The following is a 16,688-nucleotide window of genomic DNA, read 5'->3' on the forward strand; positions in this document are numbered from 1 at the left end:
CTTAAGACTGGGAAAATGAGAGAAATCAAAATTAATGAATTCATCCATCCCTAGGTGAGATTGAGCTTTCCTAGAAAATACAACATACCATATTTTTTGCTCTATAAGACTCACTTTTTCCCTACTAAAAAGTAAGGGGAAATGTGTGTGCGAATGTAGGCTGCGCGGCTATCCCAGAAGCCAGAACAGCAAGAGGGATTGCTGCTTTCACTGTGCAGCGATCCCTCTTGCTGTTCTGGCTTCTGAGATTCAGAATATTTTTTTTCTTGTTTTCCTCCTCCAAAAACTAGGCGTGTCTTGTGGTCTGGTGCGTCTTATAGAGCGAAAAATACAGTATTTTATATATTAAGAACACCTTGAGGTTGTATCTAACACTGTATGAGCAGCATTCCACTCACACAGAAGGACTGCCCCTTCTTCTTCTTCTCTTTCCACACATCCCCAAAATCTGCTCCAGAGGGTTCTCCCAACTGCTTGGAGCAGATTTTGAGGGTGTGCTGGTGGCCGCAGGGGGAGAGGAAAGCAGGGAGACGTCCCCTTGGGCAAGTGGAAGGGCAGCTTTGCACCCACTCCTTTGAAACCACCCCTTCCCCCCAGCTCACAATTTGCGTCCGTAGGTTAGGCAGACCAAATCCTCCGAAACAGCACGTCAGAAATAGAAGACGTTTAATGCCTGCATTGCGTTAGTCCTCACAGGCAAAGCTGAAATCATGGTACGAAATCCCAGTACGTTTCCGAGCACAATTCAAAGTGTTGGTGCTGACCTTTAAAGCCCTAAACGGCCTCGGTCTAGTATACCTGAAGGAGCGTCTCCACCTCCATCGTTCTGCCCGGACACTGAGGTCCAGCTCTGAGGGCCTTCTGGTGGTTCCCTCACTGCAAGAAGCCAAGTTACAGGGAACCAGGCAGAGGGCCTTCTCGGTAGTGGCGCCCTCCCTGTGGAACGCCCTCCCACCAGATGTCAAAGAGAACAACAACTACCAGACTTTTAGAAGACATCTGAAGGCAGCCCTGTTTAGGGAAGCTTTTAGTGTTTGATGTATTGCAGTATTTTAATATTTTTTTGGAAGCCGCCCAAAGTGGCTGGGGAAGCCCAGCCAGATGGGCGGGGTATAAATAATAAATTATTGTTATTATTATGAAAGTGGGGAGATGGAGAAAGCACAAGGAAACACGGGTAGCAAGGAGAAAACTCACAAGTGTGGCTTCACGCTCCCCCTCTCCCCTGTTAGGCATTGTCACAATTTTGCTCCCTTACCTTCAGTGTGCAACATACTTAATGAATGACTCACCCCCTCCTTTGCTGTTTTCTAGGGAGTGAATTCTCAGGAAATCCTTACAGCCACCCTCAGTACACAACCTACAACGAGGCCTGGAGGTTCAGCAACCCTGCGTTACTAAGTGAGTATCTCTCTTGCATCCCCTTCCATCTCTTGCTCTCTCCTTCTGTTTGTCTCCTTGTTTTCTTTTCCTTCTTTGTTTCTATTTCACCAGGGGGTGGGATGGAGGGAACATTCCCACCTTCAAATGACTTCATGATGTAGCCATCAGCTCAGTTCATTGTTCCTGGCAGTTAATAATTTGAGGATGACCTGATCATTTATACAAATGAGGTACCTTTAGTTATTTCCCCCACTCCACACCCCTGCCCACGTCTCTGTTTTGCAAGGCTATTTATTTATTTGAACAAGGTATACATTGCTTAACACCAGAGTTTCTAAGCAGCGAACAGTAAGGTTATAAAGAACACACCGTTGGCAAAATCAATTAACAGAAAACCCTATAAGACAATGGGCAGTGTTTGATAGTATGGAAAAGAAATGGGACACAATGGCTTAAAAAGCTTTAATAACTTAGTAATAAGGTAAAGGTAAAGGGACCCCTGAACATTAGGGTCCAGTCGTGGCCAACTCTGGGGTTGCGGCGCTCACCTCGCTTTACTGGCCGAGGGAGCTGGCGTACAGCTTCCGGGTCATGTGGCCAGCATGACTAAGCCGCTTCTGGCGAACCAGAGCAGCCCACGGAAATGTCGTTTACCTTCCTGCCAGAGCGGTACCTATTTATCTACTTGCACTCTGACGTGCTCCCGAACTGCTAGGTTGGCAGGAGCAGGGACCGAGCAACAGGAGCTCACCCCATAGCGGGGATTTGAACCGCCAACCTTCTGATCGGCAAGCTCTAGGCTCTATGGAACACAGGGCCACCCGCATCCCTCAACTTAGTAATAGTCATAGTTTATTCCAGAATCATTAATATCTCACTATTACTAAGTTAGCAAAGCTTTTCAAAACCTGAAAATGGCAGGTAGTGGTGTTCAGACAGCCACCTACCTCAGTTTTTACAGGACCAAACTGGCTAGAAACAGATTGTAGTCCCGTAGAGTGTACTGATTCTGGAACTGTTTCTGGTAAACTGGTTCTGTAGGGTTTTGTAGCATTTCAGAAACCTGCAAAACCTAACCAGAAAACAACAAAGATAACAGAAAATAAATGTGTGCAGCACTCATGCAACTTTCAGTTTTCCTAACAGCTATGTCTCCAGCTGCCCCCCCCCCCCCATTTTATGAAAGGCATGTGAAAAAAGAGGCTATGGAAACTCCTGTTGCAAAAGTTGGCCAATTTGACAGGACAGGATGTGGCCTTCTGGACCACCATTATAACATACCATCCAATATTTCTCCAGTGAAAATAGGGACGTCCTATTCAAACAGCAACAGCAACAGTAGTAGTTGTACATCACCCATCTAATTGGGTTTCCCCAGCCACACTGGGCGGCTTCAAACATCTATAAAAACATAATAAAACATTAAACATTTAAAAACTTCCCTATATAGGGCTGCCTCCATATGTCCAAGGTTGTACACTTACTTATTTCCTTGGCTCGGGGGGTTGCATAACTCCATACCCTCCAACATGTCTCCGATGAAAATAGGGGCATCCTAAGGGAAAATGGGACATTATGAGATCAAATCAGAAACTGGGACAACTTCTGTAAATCCGGGACTGTCCCTGGAAAATAGGGACACTTGGAGGGTCTGTTATAATAGAAGATAGGATAAGTAGCTCCAGACTCCGGCATTGCTGCAATTTACTTAAGCAGGTCAGGGTGATGGCTGCATGGGCAGTCTAGCCCTCCCACAGACTGCTACTGGAAGGCTCAGGTGTCAGACCAGATGAGGATTACCGTATTTTTTGCTCTATAAGACTCACTTTTTCCCTCCTAAAAAGTAAGGGGAAATGTGTGTGCATCTTATGGAGCGAATGCAGGCTGCGCAGCTATCCCAGAAGCCAGAACAGCAAGAGGAATCGCTGCTTTCACTGCACAGCGATCCCTCTTGCTGTTCTGGCTTCTGAGATTCAGAATATTTTTTTTCTTGTTTTCCTCCTCCAAAAACTAGGTGCGTCTTGTGGTCTGGTGCATCTTATAGAGCGAAAAATACAGTAGTTAGCCCTAGACCGAAGATGACCTGCAACATTCCCTCTCAGTACATCATGCTCTCTGGGCACTTTAGAGAAGCATTCATGCACGGGCAAAATAAATATTATCGAGTCCCTCCTGTGTAAGCACAGAACCCCAGAGGGTTTTATCCCACCCACTTTCCCACGTGAGCTCCCCTGTGTACTCGCAGCGAATTCCAAAGTACCCCAATCTCTGCATGCCTGAGATGAGGGCCTCACAGCTATTTACAGAGCCATTTATCCTAATATGAAACAGATTTGAGACAAGAGTCTTTAATTCTCACGGGGCTCTTTTCATTAGCTTCCATCTCTTTTCTGCATCTGATTAGCCCCTTGATCATGTAAACGCATCAGAAATTGAAGTGCGTTAAAAGCAGTTGTTTACTGACTGTGTGAAGAAACTCACAGAGAAGGATATCTTCCACCTGCGAGGGTATTTCTCCAAAAAGCCACGGGGGTCTTACCTAGTTGATTTGGCTGTTACTGAGCACCCTTTCCTTTCTCTGGTCCTACACGCACCACCCTAAGAATCTGATCAGTTCCTCTGCACACATCATAAGAACATAATAACAGTCCTGCTGCATCAGAGCAAAGGCATATCTAGTCCAGCTTCCTAACGGGCAACATAAGATAGCAACATAAGCAACAAACTAATGGGCAACATAAGAACGCCCTCCCACCAGATGTCAAAGAGAACAACAACTACCAGACTTTTAGAAGACATCTGAAGGAAGCCCTGTTTAGGGAAGCTTTTAATATTTGATGTATTAGAGTATTTTAATATATATTTTTGGTAGCCGCCCAGAGTAGCTGGGGAAGCCCAGCCAGATGGGCGGGGTATAAATAATAAATTATTATTATTATTATTATTATTAGACAGAGGGACTAGAAACAATTCCATACTTTTGCTGGTTCAGGCCCTTCCTACACCTTCACCTCAAGTCCCCTAAAATTGACTGTTTAAGCAAAACGCTGTGCTCCACTTCTCAGTACTTGTAACATAAAACTGGCAGGTGCAGACATGTTCTATACCCAATTCTAGAGTTGGGTGGGACCCCAGGGGTCATCTATTCCACCCGCTGCAATGCTGGACTTCTGCCCACACCCATCCCTGGGTGGGCTTGAACTACCAGCCTGGCTAACAGCCAGACACACTGATCCATTGCACCACATGCTTCAGGTTTGTGCTCTTCTGGTTTTGTTGTTGCAAAAATCGGCCTTGCCCTTAGCAGTAGCCAACAGCCCTTTTGTAAAATATGTCACACTTTTTTACAAACTCCCCTTTTCCCATCAGTTTAATCGCTGTTTTAAAGGCCCACCCCTTTTCCTCCCCTGATTTTCAACACCCCTGAATATTTAGCAGGGCTGAATATTTAACACGATACAAAGAAGGCTATGTACCCATTTCTTTAATTTAAAAAACCAGATCAGTACTTTCCCTCCCTGGAGTGGACCAGGCAACCCAGGTATTTGGGAAGCTTGAAGCTCAGTAAGCTCACAAAGCGAGTAAAGTTTTCAGCACCATAACATTCCTTACAAAACATTCTGAATTGTAATTGTGGTGGAACAGCAGAGAGGTTTCCAATCTGACATTTGGTATCCATGAGGTGCTTTAGTGGAATTATTCCTATGAATGCAGGCATGAGGCAATTGCTACACGAGGAATCTAGGCACGGGTGCCAACTTGAATAAATATTGTGGGGCCCAATATTTTGCCCCACCTAATCAATCACAAGACACATACCATTTGAATGGCAATGTCCATCAACTTGGACTGACCCCCTCAAATATTTTACTAGGAGGCCAAAGGGACCTTTGGCCTCTAGGAGTTGGCTCCTATGAATCTAGGTTATCCTCCTGAACATCATCTAACTGGAATCCAGAATGCAGCTGCTGCACCAGAACTCTTTCTGTGTGACTAGCACTATGTACCGTATTTTTTGCTCTATAAGACTCACTTTTTCCCTCCTAAAAAGTAAGGGGAAATGTGTGTGCATCTTATGGAGCAAATGCAGGCTGCGCAGCTATCTCAGAAGCCAGAACAGCAAGAGGGATTGCTGCTTTCACTGCGCAGCAATCCCTCTTGCTGTTCTGGCTTCTGAGATTCAGAATATATTTTTTTCTTGTTTTCCTCCTCCAAAAACTGGGTGCGTCTTGTGGTCTGGTGTGTCTTATAGAGCGAAAAATATGGTAATTTAGCAAATGCAGGTTCCCTGTTCTTTATACAGTGGTGCCCCGCAAGACGAATGCCTCGCTAGACGAAAAACGCGCAAGACGAAAGGGTTTTTCGTTTCTTGAGTTGCTTCGCAAGACAAATTTCCCTATGGACTTGCTTTGCAAGACGAAAACGTCTTGCGGGTTTGCTTCCTTTTTCTTAAAGCCTTTAATACCCGGGGAATCCGCGCTCCTCAAGACGAAAAAATCGCAAGACGAAGCAACTCGCAGAACGAATTAATTTCGTCTTGCAAGGCACCACTGTATTGGCCACTAATAAGTCCCCATCCTCGGGTTTCTGTCTCTAGTTCCTTTTAATATGCCTCTCTCTCTCTCTTTCTCTTCCTTTCTTTTCTTATTTTATTTTACTGTATGTCCTTTCAATCAGTCCATTCTTCTCCTGTGTTAACTTTCAGGTTCCCCTTATTATTATAGTGCCACATCCCGGGGCTCCGCACCTCCCACTGCTGCCGCTGCCTATGACCGCCACTAGTTACCATGGAAACCACATGAAACTGCAGGGTGACAGCCTAGGCCTCCATATTGTACCTGTCTGATGAACATTCTGCGCCACTCGGAAGGATGAAGAAAACTTTCTCCGTGTCCCTCGCCTGCCCCTTCTGCCCCCTCCGCCCTCTTTCAGACTGCAGAAACGTAATGGAATACCGCACATTTTTGAGAACTTCATGCCCCTTGTAACCCAACCAAGCTACTTCACTGGATTGATGGCAAAAGCAGGCCTGCGGCCAGTGCTCCTGCTCCTGTCGCTATTGCCACTGCAGTACTTCAGACCACCCCACACAAATTGTTCCTCGGCTCTCTAGCCTTCCCAAACCTCTTAAGCCTGAGGGGAATCTGAGCAATATATAGCCTGCACTGTCGTCTTTTGGGAGTGGTTTGGACAGAAGGTAACGGAGGAGAGAATGCTGCGTACCAACTCATTGTTCTCCCCCAAGAGATCGTCTGTGAAAAACATCTCCGCATGATAAGCGACGGTTCCCGGAAGCCAGAGGGGACCAACTCTGGCTCGGTCTAGCAAAGGGGGGAAAGACCTGTGTCATCCTGTGTGTCCGACAAGGGTTGTTTTGTGTGACCCGTTTCCCTCCCATTTCCTCCATAGGTTGGTTGAATAAGGCCTTGGTTTCCTTACCGTTCCATCCGAAGAATGACTGCGTCCGATGTCATAACCTTACAGGCTGGAGTTGGGATGGCAAGTCTCTCACACATATGCACACACACACCTACAGTCAAGTCAGACAGGAGTATGGAGCGATGTCAACCTGCTGGCAAAATCAAGAACTATATAAATAGATATATAAATATAACTGTTTTTAATGCTTTGTCCTGAAGGTCTGTAAAAAAAACAAACAAAAAAAGAAGGGGAGGGAAATGAACAAATCCCCCCTGTTTTCTAAAAATCAAAAAGTCCTGGCAAAAACAAGCTGAAATAGCTCCCCAGCCTGAACGGCAGACATGAAGAATAATTCTCCCTTTTCATTCCTAGGTTTCATTCTTTTCCTGTTACGCGCCGGAGTTGTTACATGCATGGCGGAGAGGAGTGCAAGTGTATTCTGTGGGGGAACTTGTTCACCTAATACACAACTCCAGCAAGATTTATGAAGGAAAAAGCTTAAATCCCCCAGCGACTGGTGTGCCACATTTCATTAATCACTGCTGAAGGGGTAGAAACATTTCGGGCATGTGACACTGGACAAAAACAATTCCAGACTAACTGGGAATGTTTTCTGGTTCTCTGTCCTTCCATATCTGCTATACCAATATGGACTAGAGGTCTGGGGTAAGGGGGGGGGGTGTTTCTACTCTCCATGGAACTGTAGTACTCTGAAATAGTGGCATACAGCAAAAAGCAGGTGTTTTATCCTTGAACCTCAAGCTTGTTTTAACTGAGTCTTACATCAGTCAGCACAGCAACTTCCCTGTTCCTGGGGGCTGTTCATTTCCTTGTTTCTGCATGCCTAAAAACTGAGCAGAATTTGGATTTCTAAGAAGTTCACTCTTTTTTAATTTTAAGGCTAATTTCCTGTCTTTGTGGACCCATAGATAAAAACACGCAGTTACCGTTCTTATAAAAGGTTGCTGCAACAGAGAGGTGGGATCCTGCATCCCTCTCCATCCTCTTATCTTGGCATCCGCTTTAAGTTCCGTAAGCAGCGCTCGTCTCCTCTTGCGACCACACCATGAAATATCCTATGGTTAAAAAATCCCAAATTATGCAAACTCTCAAAATGCCAGGATCAAAAATAAGCATGCAGATTGGAGCCATTTCATGCAGAAAGGCACATCTGCATTAACTGATGGTTTACAGACATTGTTTTTGCATGTGGAATTTGCAGCAGGGTTGGCTGTGAAGGGTGACATTTAAGCAGAAGATGGCAGAACAAAATTTGCTCACATTTTGTATTTCATAAATCTGGTATGTGGTGAGCAGTTATCAACAGGGGAAAGGGAAAGCATTCATGGGGCGAACACAACCTCCTCCTCCAGTTTTCATCTCCAGAAGGCAGAGTGCGGACCAAATTTCAAACTAGTGTAAAGCAGAAGGTTTTTAGCCCTGTTTTCTTTTTCTAAATTGCCATATCCAAGGGGAAATAAGAGGTCTCTGTATTTGGGGCAATACTTTTGCTTTATAAACCCCTTTTATAGGGATCAACAAAGGATGTTGATCGCCAGGAATTCCAATGGCGCCTTTCCATTTTTCTCTGTAACCTGCTTGCCCCAGGTGAATTGACCAACTCTCTTTTAATTCACCTATATTTTGTCTGAGACGATTCAAACAATTGTTTGCTTGTCACAGACACTCACAAGAACAGGCTTTTATGTTCCAGGCCTACGGAAGTTACCTATATCCACATCTGTGCTATATACTGTATGCCATTAACACCCCCAAATTATAAGGTTGTAGCAGGAAATCATTCTGTAAATATACCTGCTTTTTTATCTCATCCAGTGCACACAAAGAAATATTGGGCAAACAGAAACTATTTCAGTGCTTCCTCAAACCTCATCCCAAATTCAGCTTTATCCAGCTAGGGTCCCTACATCGCTCAACAATTTAAACACACACATACACACCAGTTGCTCATGCCTGTATTTATGACTCTGTTTGGGGAACGGCACATGTACTATTGCCCATTTGACTAGTGTTAAATGTACCCCAGAATGTCTGGGAAGGAAAATAGCTAACTGGGTCAACTGAAAACTTGTTAGGTCCTTGAAGCCCCAACTTTGGCTATCCCAGAAAAGCAAGAGTATAAGAACACTGACACATCTCACCTACTTAAAATTATCTGGTTCAGGAAAACACAAATAAAGGAAGATGCAACTGAGAATAGTCATGGTCTTTTACTTACACTGGTAGAAAAGAAGGGGAATATATGTCTGTCCATAACCACTGGCTTGATTTGGGGCCCGCTGACATAGATAATGTTACATTGATTTTGATTTGGCCTGGCATGATCATAAAGAGAGTAAGCAATTCTATTTGGAACATCCTATGCAAAGGACTACTAGGCTGAGTCTTAAGTCTTTCCACCTTGTCTTCTGAAGAGCCACCTGCAAATGTGTATTACATTTGCCAAAGAATTTCTTGTGTTGGCCCCTGCTGTTTTGAGTTACAGTTGGTGGGTTGCATTGTAAAGCAGTATTATAGTTAAGTTTAGTAACCGACAAGGGATTTACGTGATGCTATTCTACGGAAGACAACCATCAATATTCATATAGATTCAACTGGACTGGACAATGCGGGAAATGCAAAGATTATTTAATATTTTGTTATTTGCGGGGGGAAATTTGCTGCTTTGTAGGAAGATGATGTTTGTAATGTGAAGGCAATTCCTCTTGTATATAAGCCCATTCTCCATCTTCATCATGCTAGTGATTGAAACAGGCTCACCTCATCGTGTAGATAAAAGAACGCACCGTCTGTACTGTTCGAATCGCATTGTGCTCACTGAAAACAAAGCTCTGTGTTCAATAAAGCACAGCACAAACTCGGACTCTGTGGGAACAAACAAGCCTGACAAGGCCTTTTCCCTGGCAACCTCCAGCAGCCCCCCACCCAAAAAAAGTGGTTGACTTTACCACTACTCTCTTTTTTTAATAAAATAAAAAAACCTAAACAAAAAAATTGAAAAGGCAGGGAAAGAAAAACACACAAAAAAAATGAATGGGGGAAAATATTCTCTATGCAAAAGAAAAAAATATGAAAAAAATGTTAGCATCTTTTGCATTTCTGCCCATGTGTCCTGATTCCTCTACTTTTGCTGCCATGGTATATTTCTCCATTGCTCTCCCTATAGTTTTGCTCCCTTTCCACAGAGGGCTGTCTGATGGCCAATGCAAATAGGTGAATTGAAGACTTTGGAGGGGTTTTTACCCCCTTGGGACCTTATTTGGGCATGCTGTGCCACCTTGTGCTTTCTGTTTCCCCAGCTGTACAATAGGAATAAAAAGAAAACACCCTAACCTGGCGGGGTGTTGTGATTCTTTGCTTGCTAGTATCGCCTGAGTATTTGGACACCTTTGGAGAGAAATCTCGGGGGATGTTTCAGGTTGGCAACCAATACTACCCTCTGTTATCTCCCTCTCGTCCGTCTTGTCATGTTGTTCTTTCATTTAACTGGCCTCTTCAGCTGAATCTCCTCCCTAAATTCATCCCAGGTAGAAAAAGGAACAACCTTGACTGTATCTACTTTTCTGTGTTGGGGGAAAGGATCCCAGAAGCCACTTGCAACTGACATAGTCCACAGGGAATATGAACTACAGCCTTCTTTACGTCAGCCAGGAATGGCTCAGCTGCAGAAAGGGGGAAGCGGGAGGGCGGGGGGAGTTTATAGAATGGGAGGGATGGGAGGAGCAAGACATTTTCTGTTGCAACAGACACCTTGGGTGATCTGTAAGTGTTCTTTAAAAGAATAGTGTCTTTAGTGGTAATGAGCCCTCGTGGAGAGACAGGGCTGTTGCATGTTTTCTCGCCCATGGATAGTGACAATTAAAATACAGAGGAAAAGATTCTGAACTAATCACAGACCAATGTGAAGCTATTAAATTGTCAAAAAACAAAAAAACAAAACAAATGACACTCTTATGTCCTCTTGAGTCTTCCTTTAAAGAAAATCTGAAGTATTTTCTCGCACTGAACTGTCTAAAATCATTCATAACCTTTGCGGTAAGAGCACTTACACGTGGTGGCTTGGTTTATTTTGGGGATAAGGTAAAGGGAACCCTGGCCATTAGGTCCAGTCGTGAACGACTCTGGGGTTGTGGCACTTATCTCACTTTATTGGCCAAGGGAGCTGGGGTTGTGGCGCTTATCTCACTTTATTGGCCAAGGGAGCCGGCGTACAGCTTCCGGGTCACGTGGCCAGCATAACTAAGCTGCTTCTGGCAGACCAGAACAGCGCATCGAAACACCATTTACATTCCTGTCGGAGTGGTACCTATTTATCTACTTGCACTTGACATGCTTACAAACTGCTAGTTTGGCAGGAGCAGGGACCGAGCAACGGGAGCTCACCCCATCGCGGGGATTCGAACCACCAACCTTCTGATCGGCAAGCCCTAGGCTCTGTGGTTTAGACCACAGCGCCAGAAAGACAAATGTAAGTTACATAGCAACTTGGAACCAGTACTATATTTCTAGAAAAAGAGGTGCCATGGACCCTCCGTTGTTATCTCAGAATGGCAATGGTGCCCACCTGAAAGATGCCAGAGCTCCAGTGAGCTCCTGCTGGGGAAAAAGGCCTGCTTGGAACTAATCTAATTTGGATCCTACCCACACAAGTTTCTGCCCATTTTGTTTCCACACATTTTAGGGTGCAGACTGATGAAACTAAGAAAGGAGGAGCCACGACTGCTAGGACCTTCTGTCCTTGTCACCCTCCAAGCTGTTGCATCTCAACCTGGCCATTCTTCATTTCTTTGTTTTTATTTCTTATCTGTCAAAAACCAACCAATTTCTTTTTTATGTCAGCCTGTGACACAGAGACCCATAGCTTGCTTATCTCTGTTTGCTCACTTCCTCCCAACCCAGCCTTTTATTTTTAAATTGAGTCACCTCTGAGATACCCAAGATAAGGGATATCCCCAACCTGGTGTCCTCTGTATGTTTTGGACTCTACAATAACCACAAGGACCAGCCAGCACTTGGTCAGGGTAGGCTGACTTGATCCCTAAACTGTAAATCGGCACAAGAGAATACAAGGGTGATAGTCAACGCTAGTCTTTTCTGAGCAGTGCTGTTTTTCCAGAAAAGGAGGTGCCGGAACTCACCATGAACACCTCTCTTGTTCTCTTATAATGGCCTGAGAGGTGCCGGAACGGAGTTCCGGCTGGGGGAAAACCCCTTACTCTGAGTAGACCCACTGAAGTTAATGGACATGACTAGCTTGGGTTCATTAATTTTAAAGGGTCTATTCTGAATTGAAAAGAAACCATAGTTTTAACCACAAATTTAAGTGGGTGGGCAGCCCAACTCTAGAAGGTCTAAGCGGTAATATATATATTTAAGGCAGTGCTACTGGTGCTATTTTAGATGTTTCATGAAAGTTTCAAAGGCAAGAGGACTGGAATATTGGTGGACCAAAGGTAGGGCTGGGAAGGAAAGGAGGGAGTCTAAAGTTTGTATAGTTACTTATCTTCTTGGCTCGGGGTCCGCACAACTACACACCCTCCAACAGTCATCTGGTGTAAATAGGGACATCCTAAGAAAAAACGGGACATTCCAGGATCAAATCAGAATCCGGGATGGCTTCTGTAAATCCAGGAGTGTCCCTGGAAAATAGGGAGACTTGGAGGGTCAGCAGCTCTGTCGTGCAAATGCAACAAAAAGGCCTTTGTTGCCACTATTCCTGCCACAGTACAGACCTGGAAATGAGCTCCATGCTGTGTTTAGGAAAATTAAGCCCAGAGTTTCTGCCCCTTGCTTTGCACTCATCTTGGCTCAACACCCTAGCCATCATTAACCAGGAAGCAAGCCTCTGAAAGGTAGTGGGAAAGTTTGTATGTAGAGGCAACCTTGCTAATCAGTATCTCATTCTAGAGATCACCTAGGCTGGGGGGCAACCAGTGTGGCGCTCTGTAAATGATGTTGGTATGCCATTGCCAACAGCCTCTGCCACCATGGCCAGGGATGGGCATTGTAGCTCAACAACATCTAGAGCAGTGTTTCTCAACCTTGGGTCCCCAGATGTTGTTGGACTACAACTCCCATCATCCCTGAGTTCTGGCCTTGCTAGCTAGGGATGATGGGAGTTGTAGGCCAAAAACAGCTGGGGACCCACAGGTTGAGAAAGGCTGATCTAGAGGGTCCACATTGGATACCCCTCTCCAAAGCCACCAGCAGAGCAACAGATACCAATGGCCAAATCTTGAAAACTGTTGGGTCTAGCATTCTTCACAATCACATTAACCTCCCAGCCCCCATGGAGGCTATAAGCTACAACGGGTCATATTTGTAAAGAACCAGTCTGATATAGGGACACCCAGATGCAAATCCCTGGCAGGGGAAAAAATTAGGGTTTACTTCACCCAGGTCAAAGACTCAGTTTTGTGCACACACCTTACATACATTTGCATACACACAGGCAGGGAGCTTCAATGGTGCCTCTCTGGAGGCAAAAAAAAAACCTGGCTAGCCCCTCTGTACCTATGGCCCTGATCCTTGGTAGCCATTAAACTCACCTGGTGAATGACTGTCTAATGCAATTAGAGTGTATTGAGGAAACACAAAGGCAAGAGAACATGCTACCCTGCATTCATTTCATAAACTGTGGTGCAAAAATGTAATTAAGAAATTTAGATGGTAATGGCACTCCACCATAGGTATCAAAGATGTTACCACTACATCGAAAGCTCTCCATGTGAAGTACTGGATACAGATAAAATTAATTTTTGCATTCCTTCCCTCACAAACTAACAGCATGATGTTGCACCCATTATTTTAAAGTAGTATGAATTGCAGTTGTTGAGAATCCAGTTGTTCCACTGAACAGTAGATTGGAAACAAGATTCTGCATTCATTAAAATTCAATCTTGACGAGAGTCTGATCTTAACCTTTAACGCTTAGAGGGGGAAAGTGTTCACACAAGCAGTAAATATTGAAACTAGAGCTGTCAAGGGCTTTGTTTTGTTTTTTGTTGATTAACCACCTCACTTTACCTTACTAATGAATTCATGAACCAAGGAAAATAAATATATATATAAGTACTGAAGTCCAACCTTCCTTAATAACCAATTTAGTTAAGGCAATGCTTTTGCTTCACTATACGATATCAACAAATCCTTTCTTATTTGGGAAATTAAATGGTTTAAAATGCGCTGAGCATGAAAAGACACCAGGAATCTACTTTGCAAAAGTTGGCATCACCCCTATTTGCTGAATCACAAGATAAGTTCCAGATGAATTTTGCCAGTAATTACATGGGTGCATTGATTAAAGCATTCAGCTCTAATTTCCATTCTCCTTTATGGGAATTTCCATCCCTTCTCTGATTAACTAAAACTGTGGCAACATGGTTAAATATTGGCTTCCATCAGCCACCTTTTGGCATAAGTTGTTAACCTGATGTTCCAAACCGGCTGGGGAGACAGTCCTGAATTCTCTAGGTTGTCTTGTGTACTTACAGGGCCACTTGTCAGTGGTCCAGAGGATGTGTATGCCCACCCAAACAGTAAAATTTCACACAGAGGCATGGCTACAAAAGACCATGTCCCCACACTGCATGCTTCCTGAGTGTCACGTGGCAGGACATAAATACAGCAAATAAAAAGTAGCCGCATATCCTAAGGCCTTCCTTGAATTGATGCTGGATGAGGATGAATGCCCATCACTCAAGATCACAAGTCCATAAGGCATCAGGACAGAAATAGAACTACAGACCCTCCAACATTTCTCCAATGAAAATAGGGATGTCCTATTCCATAACAACAACAATAACAACAATCATCATCATCATTTTATTATTTATACCCTGCCCATCTGACTGGGTTGCCCCAGCCACTCTGGACAGTTTCCAACATATATAAATACAGTGGTACCTCAGGTTAAGTACTTAATTCGTTCCGGAGGTCCGTACTTAACCTGAAGCACCACTTTAGCTAATGGGGCCTGCTGCTGCTGCTGCGCCACCGGAGCCCAATTTATGTTCTCATCCTGAAGCATAGCTGTCAAGCGTCCCTTATTTGAAGGGACAGTCCCTTATTCCAGCGCCATGTCCCGCTGCTGTCCCTTATTGATGGATGTCCCTTAAATCAGTGTTTCCCAACCTTGTGCCTCCAGCTGTTTTTGAACTACAACTTCCATCATCCCTGACTAGCAAGACCAGTGGCAAGGGATGATGGGAATTGTAGTCCAAAAACAGCTGGAGGCACAAGGTTGGGAAACACTGCCTTAAATGATGTCCCTTAAATTTCAAAGGAAGCAGCTCCTCTCCCTCCCTCCCTGCCAGCCAGGGAGGAGGGAGGCTCCAACTGTGTTGCTTCGCTGTGTTGCTCACCTAATAAGAAGTCTAAGAACGACTGGGGGGTGGAGCTTGCATGCCTTGTGTGTGGCTAGTTAATGCAAGCTGAGGGGGTTTTTGAATGCTAGGCGCCATTTTGTTGCACGTGCTGCTGCAAACTTTGCAGTGCAAAGCCAGGCCGGGGAGCCATCTTAAGTTGAGGCTGCGTAGGCCTTGTGGTGCATGTGATTCAGATTCTATTCAGTTGAACCTCTGGTTACAAAGTTGGTTGGACAGTGTTCTCGAAGCTACCAGCATGAGTTTGTCCAGACTGCAGGAGGACAGGAAGACTGGAGTGCCTGGAACAGGTGAGGCTGCAGGTCCCTTATTTTGGCTGCTGGTCCCTTATTTTCAATGCTGCTGGTCCCTTATTTTCAAATCTGTAAGTTGACAGCTATGTCCTGAAGCAAAGTTCTTAACCTGAAGCACTATTTCTGGGTTAACGGAGTCTGTAACCTGAAGCATATGTAACCTGAGGTACCACTGTAATTACAATCGGGGGGACTCAGATGAGTGGCGCAAGGGCAGAAGAGGGAGGGAAAAAGGCTTAATTACTATCGGGGGGACTCAAATGCACAGTGCAAGGGTAGAAGTGGGAAGAGTGAAGGCTTAATTACTATGCAAGGGACTGAAATTTGCTATGCAACAGTAAAAACAGAAGCTCATGGACCCCGTTTGGGTTCCGGGGCAAAGTTCCGGGGCAAAGCGTATGTAACCTGAGGTACCACTGTACATAACAAAACAAATTTCCCTATACAAGGCTGCCTTCAGGTGTCATCTAAAGGTCTCCTTGGCTTGTGGATTGCATAACTCCATACCCTCTAACATTTCTCCAGTAAAAATTGGGGTGTCCTACCACACCCTCCAATATTTCTCTGATGAAACTAGGGATGTCCTAAGGAAAAGCGGGACATTCTGGGATCAAATCACAAACTGGGACAGCTTCTGTAAATCCAGGACTGTCCCTGGAAAATAGAGACACCTGGAGGGTTTGGAACTATAACTGAGGATCCAGGCAGGACTGAATGCTAAGCCAACAGACCCAAGGCAATCATGGAAGTTTCATGACAAAAGGAAGGAATGCCAGGGTCCTCACCTGGAAGGAAGGAAGAAGGGTAGCTGTTTGGGAAACGTGGCAGCAAATCAGAAATCAAAGTTTGGGAGTGCATGAAAAATCAACACAGCAAAAGCAGCTGGTGGCTTGTTGTACGGTTAACCCCTAAATTAATAGATTGGCTAATCAGGGCTTTGCTTGTACTCAGCCAACCCAAATTTGCTTGGTATGAGCAGTTTAATAGGCGTAAAATTCCAGCGCTTCAGCCATGGCTCAGTATGAGGAGCAGCTGTTTGTTGGGCTGATTTGATGGGTGCTTTTGTTTGTTGACTTTAACCCAGTTATCTCCCAGTGACATCAGCATACTTGGCAGCCCATGCTGGCTTTCATCTCGCTCCAGGTAGTTAAGCTATTATAATGTTTTCAGGGTGCTAAGTAAAGGC

The 16,688-nt window shown here is 44.7% G+C and overlaps 1 protein-coding gene and 1 long non-coding RNA gene across 11 annotated transcripts in view; one reads left to right on the plus strand and one right to left on the minus strand.

Annotated features, from left to right (window-relative positions):
• The window catches only part of PAX2 (paired box 2), a 145,100-nt gene extending 138,093 nt beyond the window's left edge, over positions 1 to 7,007 (plus strand). For 5 of the 9 annotated variants that reach the window (XM_079975303.1, XM_079975305.1, XM_079975298.1 and 2 more), the window contains 2 exons: positions 1,315 to 1,401; positions 6,793 to 7,007. In XM_079975303.1, the coding sequence (XP_079831429.1) occupies positions 1,315 to 1,401; positions 6,793 to 6,983 (278 nt within the window). In that variant the 3' untranslated portion in view covers positions 6,984 to 7,007. Of the gene's footprint in view, positions 1 to 1,314; positions 1,402 to 6,088 lie in introns of all 9 variants that reach the window. The other 4 variants (XM_079975306.1, XM_079975300.1, XM_079975299.1 and 1 more) reach the window with 2 other exon arrangements.
• Positions 6,846 to 16,688, minus strand: part of LOC307215813 — a 31,055-nt gene continuing 21,212 nt past the window's right edge. Inside the window, exons 1-3 of one of the 2 annotated variants that reach the window (XR_013838630.1) lie at positions 8,998 to 10,135; positions 7,752 to 8,961; positions 6,846 to 6,971 (exon numbers count right to left, since the gene is read on the minus strand). This is a non-coding gene — a long non-coding RNA (uncharacterized lncRNA). Of the gene's footprint in view, positions 6,972 to 7,751; positions 8,962 to 8,997; positions 10,136 to 16,688 lie in introns of those variants that run through there. The other variant, XR_013838629.1, reaches the window with a different exon arrangement.

This window comes from Podarcis cretensis (genome assembly GCF_951804945.1).
Source record: "Podarcis cretensis genome assembly, chromosome: 5".
Classification (NCBI taxonomy): domain Eukaryota; kingdom Metazoa; phylum Chordata; class Lepidosauria; order Squamata; family Lacertidae; genus Podarcis; species Podarcis cretensis.